Consider the following 10,068-nt stretch of genomic DNA (forward strand, 5'->3'; position numbering starts at 1 on the left):
GTAGCAGATGTATGTTATATAAAATGCTGCAATGTTTTACCACTAGCTTATTTTATGAGACAATGTGTTTGTTAGACCAGGGAATGCTTTTTAAATAACGTTTAAACTACTCGTTGTAAACTAGACTATACATTCATATAATGAATTTAACTGTCTGTCCAATAGAGACAAATAATTACAGTAGTCCGACACAGATAGAACTGTCCAGGTAGCGAAACTGAGAAAAATGTGTTTATCTCCGGTTCTTGTCCCACCAAAAGGGTTGGTGGTACAACAAGACGGTAGTTTATCATGTGGTAATATTAATGAAAATGAAAATAATGAAAAAACACTCAGACCCCCTCTCCAACTACACACAACTAAGAAAATGTTTCAAATCATAAAAAGGCATAAGTTCATCTAGCATTTGGCCCTTGTTAAAAAGAAAGGTCTTCCATCTATAACTTAGGTGTGTGTGTGTGTGTGTGTGTGTGTGTGTGTGTGTGTGTGTGTGTGTGTGTGTGTGTGTGTGTGTGTGCGCGCGCGTGCACGCGCGCTCAGAACTCAGAACTTCCTAGTTGAGCGGCTCACTGCTTTGGCAAACTGCACACAGTTGACACGTCCATCAGGCCCAACACCAGCCATCTTTAACAGGTCATCCACTGGAAACAGGACAACACAGCTGTCAATCAAACAAAATCCACAGCAAACTGGATTGCATTTTACAAACAAACCACACTAGTTGACCCTCACCCTCCGCATCTGTGAGTTTCTCCCCCAAAGAGGTGAGCTTGTTGCGGAGCTCGGAGGCAAGGAGGTAACCCCTCTGCTCCTTGTCAGCCATGTTCAGAGCATCCAGGATCTCCTGCTCTGGTGACTCCTGCTGGTGCTGTTTGTACATGATGCTGAGGAATGTAGAGAAGTCCAGCTCTCCACTCTTATCTGAACACACGCACGCACGCACGCACGCACGCACACACACACACACACACACACGCACACACACACACACACACACACACTATATCTAAGTTATAGATGGAAGACCTTTGAGTGTTTTTTCATTTCATAGTCTTTTTCTTTATTGCTTTTTATCTAGATGTATTATATTACACACACCTCAGGGGAGTAGGAGAGAGAGAAAATGATGAACAGACAGACAGATAGACAGACAGGTGTGTGTGTGTGTGTGTGTGTGTGTGTGTGTGTGTGTGTGTGTGTGTGTGTGTGTGTGTGTGTGTGTGTGTGCGTGCGTGCGTGCGTGCGTGCGTGCGTGTGTGTGTGTGTGAAGAGACAGGAGTACTGTACCTATCTTATGGAACAATAAGTGTCTGTCCACGTCGGCCCAGGTGGGACTTGAACCCAAGCAACGCATCACTGTGATCAGCTCCTTGGCTTCGATCTTCCCACATCTCTTATTATCGTAGAGCGAAAAACATTCTTTAAACTCTGCAAGACATCATCTGTCAGCTGCACACATCCAGGTGGATATAGGTTTTAAATGTTTCACATATTTTTGTACAGTGTTAGTTTAAAGGGATAGTTCACCCCCCAAATGACTTTTTGTCTATCCATTACTCACCCCATGGAGACTTGAGTTCATGGATATATCTTAGTTTTTGTCACATTCCTAAGACAATCATTTGCTGACCAGCAGTGGTTTCCTTTGTGTCTCCATAGGAAACCACTGCTCATCAAATTATTGGCTTGTGACAAAAACTAAAGAATATCCATGAATTCAAGCAATGGATAGAAAAAAAGTCATGGACAACTTTGTTTTTTTTTACAATAATGGTTCATATTTTAGATTGTAATTAGAAAAAAAGAAAAGATGAGTGTTAAAATCATTTTAGCTATTTTAATGATTTTGATTTCAGTGGGTGGGGACATGTGTATATACAAGAGGCTAAATATGTCTTTTTAGACACAATAAGCCCATTCCCAAGATGCACCGCAATTTTTCATGGGAAGATGTGACTTATGGGGGTTAGTAGTGTTACTGTAAATAGTAATAAATAAATTGCCGGCTTATTTTGTCTAAAAAGACATATTTTGCCATTTATTACGCCACAAAATCGTTAAAATGGCAAAAAACTATAGAACGCAGTAAATGAAAACATTGTAACACTCATCTTTTCTTTTCTCCAATCACAATCTAAATTATTAACCCTTGTTGTAATAAAAACAAAGTTGTCCTTTAACACACAGTGTATTGTACCATAACTGGCCAAACCATATAATTGAAAATATATCTAAGGACCCTGGCATTTTCAATAGATATTTTTATATTTTACATGTATTTTGGCCACTGAAAGTATATTTTCTTCCATATATTTGTTGTGTGCGTGTGTGCGCGTGCATGCGTATTCATTAGATGCACCCGAGCAAGTGAGTGCCCCCCATTCAATGGGAACAAGTACTGTACAGTACAGGCTTTGTACTGATGCAGGCATGTGAGACGCTGACTACTGTCTGTCTTCTCAACTGCAGTCTGTTGTGAAACAGACCAACAATGACAGTTCCCGACCCTGGTTCTCAGGAACTGGTGGTGCTGGGTTGTTGTTGTTTACATTCACCCTGAGCTCCAAGCACAATTAGTCCCTAATCAGACATGCAGTTTACTTTTTGTTTGAACAGAAAACCAACAGTACCGGTATAGAAAACCAGCTGTTCCAAATGTCCTGGTAGGAAAGAAAACCAGCAGTAGCCTACTGGAAGTCCTGGTTGGTAGCATAGAAAACCTACTGTACTACGGGTCCTGATAGGACAGAAAACCAACAGTACTACAGGTCCTGGTAGGATAGAAAAACAGCAGTACTAGAGGTCCTTGTAGGATAAAACCCCAAAGGTACTGGTAGAATGCATGGGCTGCATTTGTAGTCCTAAACCGGCCATATTGAGGACCAACACAGGTGTTTGATTGGCATAGAAGTAATGTTCTACGTTAATCAAAACACCTGTGTTGGTCCTCAAAATGGCTGGTGTAGGACTACAAATGCAACCCATGAATAGCAGTCCACATTAAAGGGCCAGTTCACCTCTGGGACAACCAGGTCTTATTTTATTGTTGTTTGGGACACGATCAACACAATCCTGAGTTATTTTTTGTGTTCAATCTGTGTTTTTAGATATTTTAGTATTTCAACATGAATGATGATGCATTTTGAATCATATGAGTCATCATGCTGCATCATATGATGCAAAATGCATCCTCATTCATGCTGAAATACTAAAATATCTCAAAACACAGATTGAACACAAAAAATAACTCAGGATTGTGTTGATCGTGTCCCAAACAAGAATAAAATAAGATCTGGTTGCCCCAGAGGTGAACTGGCCCTTTAAGTACTAGGGCTCTTAGAGAACCAGGGCTGGGAAGCACTACTCTACTATTCTATTCAACTGCACCAATTAACTCAATTAAATCACTCTGTTCATCCTTTTGTGAAATTAGGGTACGAGTACAGCTTTCCAACATCAAGCACAAAAAGCTGTGATCCATTTCCCAACATTACCATTGATCTGATCTTGTGTCAGGAACTTTGCCTGTTATAAAAATAGGAACATAAAAACGTCAAATATGTTTTCAGAAAAGCAACATTTGGCCAACTTCAGAGACCCTGTCATTAATCTTTGTTAAACACTAAGTTTGTTTAAAGTGGCATTTTTATTTAACAATAAAATATACGTAAGCTACGTCCAACAACTACTGTATCTAAAATCCAGTAAAGTTGTCAGAGAAGATTAGAGGTATTAGATAAAAATTAGAAGAAGAAATGTGGAATAAAAATATGTCCAACATTTACTTACCATGGTTTCTGTGCGGGCAGGAGTCTTGTCAGGTGAATGTGTCTGTTGCTCTGTTCCTACTGAAGCTGCTGAAGCTGATCAGGTGTTTCGGGTGTTGCGGTGTCCTGGTGTGTGTGTAAGATGAGGATGATAGTGGGACTGGAAGCGCTGTGCCGTGCCGTGTCATCCATCTCCCTTTACTGACATCCAAACCGCATGTGTAATGTTTGAAGTCTGAACTGTTGAACTTGTTCATTGATTCCTTCTGCAGGCGGCTATATGCTTCAATAAAGCAAGCCTCTCTTCTTGTTTACTTACTGACTTAATGTTCTACTGAACCGACTCTTATTATAAACAATAGGCAGATTATACAATTGGAGTGTGTGTGTGTGACTTCAGTAAAATTGTAAGGAGCCTCTAATTAAATTAAGGCTCCCTCCTACTTTTTTTTTCTTATCGCCTGTCTCTATTCTGGTCATATCTGTTTGTCCTCAGTTACAGTAATTGTCTAGAATGTAATGTAAACAGACAAAGGAGAGATAAGCTAGATACTGTAGGTACAGCTGTGATACAGTTATCTATAGACATAAGAGCATATCAGCCATAGATGAGACAGACATTCAGAGACTAATTGCACAGACTAATTTATAATTACTTTTTTTAATTTGAAGATTAACATACTTTAACATAACATATTTTGTTGTAGCATTAGACAGACATCACAGGAGGTTAAAAGTAGTAGTATGAAGTATTTTGCCTATAAAAGGTACAGTAGAAAATAAATAAATAAAAACTAAAGCAAATAATAAAAGCCCACATACAGTATAACACTGAAAAAATAAGCCACTTTTCTTTTAAGATATGATCGAATAAGATGGAGTAAAATGGTGTGTCATGGAGTGGGTTTTGTTTTTGATAGTTCTTTGGGGTGGAGTTGGTGGGTGTGTTACTGATAGCTTTTTGGTTGAAGGTAGAGTGTGTAGAAGGCAGAGGGCTGGGGCACGTAGATGACCCCGGGGTATTTCTTCCTGAGGTCAGCGTTGCTCCACAGGCAAACCACCCACACACACACAAGGCCTAGAGAAACACAGAAACTACACACAAAACAACAACAACAACAACAAATTAAAGTGTGTGTGTGTGTGTGTGTGTGTGTGTGTGTGTGTGTGCGTGCGTGCGTGCGTGCGTGCGTGCGTGCGTGCGTGCGTGCGTGCGTGAGTGCGTGCGTGCGTGCGTGCGTGCGTACGTGCGTGCGTTCATACACACACCTATAGAGCAAGAAGAGTCCGTTGCTGTCATTGACAAGACCCTTTCTCTTCTGGTGGAGGGTCATGGCGACCATGGTAAAGAGAGTGAAGATGAGCAGGATGAAGACCTGTCCCTCGGTGACCAGGTACCTGAGACAGACAGGCAGGTGTAATGGTAAGAATAATATAGTATACAATATAAATGATAGATAACTCACTGAAGAGAAATACATCATAGAATTCATATAATGCAATAACACAATAAGGGCTCAGGAAAACATACTTTTTAATGGCCAAATAGGCTATATTTATAATATTCTAGGATATTTCTAGGATCAAATATTGTTTGGTCACTGTGTCTCTGATCCTTGTTTGTGATCCTTTGTAACGTAGAACAAGGACGCCAGCACTCACTTTAGAATGAATTCTTCTTGTTTATTAAAGGGTATCACCCCCAGCAGCCGTCAGAACATACGGACGTTTCGGCCAGCGACCGAAACGCTGGCCGAAACGTCCGTATGTTCTGACGGCTGCTGGGGGTGATACCCTTTAATAAACAAGAAGAATTCATTCTAAAGTGAGTGCTGGCGTCCTTGTTCTACGTTCAATATTTGCCTGAGCCGTGCACCCTAGACGAATGTTTATATGAACCACGTTGCTGACGAGTGCTCCTCTTCTCTCTTCCTAATGTGATCCTTTGTAATGCTACTCATCTAGGACCTGATCATTGTGTCCTTGTACTTCTTACTATTGGTTGATTTTAATAATAACTTAGTGAAGGTGAGGCAAGGGAAGCAATTCAATGAAAAATACACAAGGAAAGAAAAGGTCTGACAGTGAAGCGTCAGTGTGTTTGTCCTGATATGAGTATTAAATCTCTATCTCAGCCTGGGTCGCCTTCTGTGAAGATCTGAGAGGTAATTACTCAGCAGTAGCTGAGAAACACTGGCTTATAAATTATTCTACCATCTGAAGATGAGCTCTCTCTCTCTCTCAGACACACACACACACACACACACACACACACACACACACACACACACACACACACACACACACACACACACACACACACACACACACACACACACACACACACACACACACACACACACACACACACACACACACACACACACACACACACACTCCTTTGCCTGAAGCAAAGGATTGCTTTTCAGCTGCTTGGGAAATGGTTCTCCTCCGACTTTTCCTGGCATCGTGTTGAAGTAGAAAACACTGCTTGTACTGGGCAGCACCCATTGTGTAACTATGTGTAACTGTATGAGTATGAAACAGTATGCTTTGTTATCTATTCCAGATTAAATAAAGGTACAAAAAAGACTGACCAATAGTAGAGTGCGTTGGGCAGTAAAAGGAGCCAACCAGCCTGGGGCATCACTGGCTCCTCCTCCCTAGGGCGGAAACAGCCCGAGAAATAGAGGAAAAGGATGAGGAAGAGAGGAATGTACCTATAGAGAGAAAGAAAGTATAATTACACGATCAACCCCAGTTCATTGAGTTAATTTTAATAAAACATCTGAGCCTTTAAAGATACACATGAAATTAAATGAAACATTATCTGATCTTAGCAGAAAACGTTTAAATTCACTCATTCAGGGGAATATGGTTTGACTTCTTCTTCTTACCACATGAAATGGCCCAGAGTCTCATCATAGAAGTACAGAAGCTCAAAGGAATCAACCTGTTAAAACACAATATTATCAGCAAAAATAGTTTACCCTAGACCCTAAACTAAAATAAACCTTACAGTAAACCAAGATAACCTAAATACATTTCTACAATACATTGAAATGAGGCATTCATACTGTAACTAAACAAATCTAAACTATACTACACTAAAAATAAGTGTAGTGGGGACAAAGGTTGTACCAGGGAAGCAGGTTTGAGGTTCCTCATGATTGGGTTGTCCCTGATGGACAGGTGGAGCTGGTAGCCAATCAGGAGGAGGTGATGTGTGATAGAGTCAGCCACCAGATGGATGCTGGTCCCCATGACAACAGCAATGACGCACAGGTAGATGATAGAACGGGGGAGGGTCTTGGGGCTTCGCTCTGTCAGCTGGGATATACATGTACGGTAATTAGACCTAAGTAAATATGTTGCTTCACGCTCTTGAAGTTAATCACATTTAACCCCTGAGAGCTGCCCAGTACGACCACATTGTTCTTCGTTTGGCCACCTGGAGATCCTCAGTACATTAACTACAACCACACACACACACACACACACACACACACACACACACACACACACACACACACACACACACACACACACACACACACACACACACACACACACACACACACACACACACACACACACACACACACACACACACACACACACACCGACCGACCACAGTGTTCTACTGGGAACTGCCCAGCACGACCATGGGGTCATGAGTTACCTTTAGCAGCAGCATGGGGGTGGAGATGTTGTAAGCCATGTGGAGAAAGTCTGCAGGGCTGGGTCTGTTTAGAGGAAACCATTCCACTGGCAGCAGCAGCTATAAAAAGATAAAAAGAGTTATTATGGTTACATATATATTAATAAAAGAGTTATTATGGTTACATATATATAGGCTATATATACTATCTAAGTTAGTCCATCCTTGCGCATCTCTCCTACATCCTCCTATAGTACTAGACACTCCAACCTGCTTTTTCCATAAACACATCAATTCACAATTCTATGTCAGGTCAGGTTTTGAACTGAGATACCGTAACAATGGACCTGCCCACATCCAGGAGCCAGTTCTGTAGGGTGAAGCTGATCCACAGGTCCAGATGGAAATTAGGTTTAAATAGAGACTGGTTTACTTCCCTGGACCTGGACCTAGGTCTGGATCAGAAACGACAGACAGACAACAGACAGGTTTTGTGTTAACTTTACTTTCAGGTTGCATGTCAAGCACTGAGCTGATGACCTTATCCACACAAATGCAGCTGCGTAACCTGATGCGTACAACAATAGTGTGACCTTCAAATCCTAGGTCAAAACATATTTAGCTACTGTATACAGACACAGAACATCTTAGCAGGTTCTTGTACAGTATATTGACAATATATACACACACACAATAAAAAGTACTGGGGTGTGGTTCTGTGGTCAGGGTAAAGCCCTCACAATACCAGCTGCTGTTTCAGGATCATCCTTCCATCACCACTTCCCAAAATTATCAGCACATTACAGTGCAAGGAGCAAGAGTAACCGATTTCAGAGGTACTTTATCTTGTCTCAAGCCATATTTATGAGTGCTATATTATATAATAGTTGTCAGTAAAGGGTTGTCTAACCACGTTAGCCCTTTATACTTTATTATTTATTCATTCAGATCCCCATTAGCTGCCACAAAAGTAGAAGCTATATTAGTACTCTTCCTGGGGTCCACAACAAACCAAAAATACTTAGTTGACCGGGGTTCCCTAGGGCTCCATACTTGGTCCACTTCTTTTTTGCCTCAACACCAAATCATGTCACTGAAAATAGCTAATCTACAAGCTCAGAATGTGTCTTGTGAGCTTGTAGATCTTCAAAAATAGACCGGCTTCATCGTGCGCTTACATTTTGCTAAGAGATATGTTTTTTTTTTTGATAATTTATTGGTGATTGGTGAATCAATTTTCCCTATTGTGTTGAATGGGAAAATGCAAAAACAGCAACCACACTTGCAGTTTCCCAGAATTACATCTTTCTAGTTAATAATGTCATTGTGATCCATCACCACTTTCCATTCATACATTTTACAAAACAAAGCTGCTATTTATGTTGTGTATACGCTCTTCTGTATGTAGAACACTTTTGGTGAGACAGCAGTTTAAGACCATTTTGTATCAGTTTCACTACTTACTGTTATCTGTAGAATGTAGAATGGGCCTAAAGAAACAAACATGATTTGTCAAACCTGGAAATGAAGGTCGCAGCATGCAGAGCTGAGGTATGTCGCTTCCTGATTGATGACTCCATATTTCCCTTTAACTTCCACAATCTATAACTATTACACTGTAACAATGTCCATAAACCTACTAACAATACCACAATCTATAAGTCTAACATAACAATGTTCTCCCTTCAGGGATAACCTTTCTATGTTAAGATAAGATAAAAGATAAAATTCTGGATAATTTCCAAGCTAAAACAGTGTCAGAGGTGAATGTCAAGCAGATGGACAGTAAAATGCTGACGTTGTCATCTGTGAATCATCTCCATCTCTATCAAACTCTGTTTCCCAAAGAGCTCCTTAGTCTTGACAGATTGTGTATCAAGTCCAAACTCAACGCTTATGTCCAATCTTGTCTCACTCCTCTTCCTGTAGAACATGATGTCCTTGTTCTGAAGACAACATAAAATGAATGTTCTGTAATGTCCTGTTTGTTCCTGTCGTTCATGTACTTTTCCAGTACCGTGTTAAGAGTTTAATGTTGGGTTGTCACTGAACCACACTGCAAAGTAAAATGAAGCATTTGCTGAGTTCAGAAGATAGTCACACTGTCAGAAAATGCAGTCAATAGTCTTTCTACCAGTGGGAAGCTGTCATCTGCAAAGTTCAGTTGAGATAAGCCCATAATCTGTATAAACCTAATTCTACTGTGTTATATCGTACAGCTATAATCTGGTTTCAGATGAACAGAATTATTCCAGCTGTTCCAAATGATACTTAATCTAGGTGGGGGGGGGGAAAAGGAGGTCATAATGATGGACTTTAAAAAATAAATGTATTTCGGAAAGCCAAGACTTGAAACTGGTGGGGGAAGATTTTAACAAAAAAAGGGAAAGCAGTCACATAGCCTGGTGCAAAACCTGACTGAAAATGTACAAGTTATTAATCAAAGTCTATACAGAGTTCAGGTCAGTAAAATTGACAGCTGAGTTCTATTTCAGTGCAAATCAATCCCTCATATAGTGTGCACTCATATACTGTGCACACCCCTGGTGTTTGTGTTGTGAGTCTGAGTTTACACCTGTAGCCAAACAGAGAGAGAGTCCAAACAAACCTGTGTGATCAGTTACCTTTTAGCAGCAGTAT

The 10,068-nt window shown here is 40.6% G+C and overlaps 2 protein-coding genes across 2 annotated transcripts; both read right to left on the reverse strand.

Annotated features, from left to right (window-relative positions):
• Positions 1-543: 543 nt before the first annotated feature.
• calml4b (calmodulin-like 4b) lies at positions 544-4,024 on the reverse strand (the record flags this gene model as incomplete). The annotated part of the gene is made up of 5 exons (XM_080737110.1): positions 544-641; positions 733-921; positions 1,288-1,428; positions 3,495-3,525; positions 3,974-4,024. The coding sequence occupies 5 exons, from the start codon at positions 4,022-4,024 to the stop codon at positions 544-546; spliced, it is 510 nt and encodes a 169-aa protein (XP_080593236.1).
• Positions 4,025-4,714: 690 nt separating this feature from the next.
• cln6b (CLN6 transmembrane ER protein b) lies at positions 4,715-8,194 on the reverse strand (the record flags this gene model as incomplete). Its single annotated transcript, XM_080737111.1, has 8 exons — positions 4,715-4,862; positions 5,037-5,165; positions 6,365-6,487; positions 6,665-6,720; positions 6,909-7,097; positions 7,450-7,548; positions 7,763-7,883; positions 8,169-8,194. 8 exons carry the CDS (start codon positions 8,192-8,194, stop codon positions 4,715-4,717), a joined length of 891 nt encoding a protein of 296 aa, XP_080593237.1.
• Positions 8,195-10,068: the final 1,874 nt, after the last annotated feature.

The sequence above is a fragment of the Nannobrachium achirus genome, assembly GCF_963921795.1.
Source record: "Nannobrachium achirus genome assembly, chromosome: 11".
In the NCBI taxonomy this organism is placed as follows: domain Eukaryota; kingdom Metazoa; phylum Chordata; class Actinopteri; order Myctophiformes; family Myctophidae; genus Nannobrachium; species Nannobrachium achirus.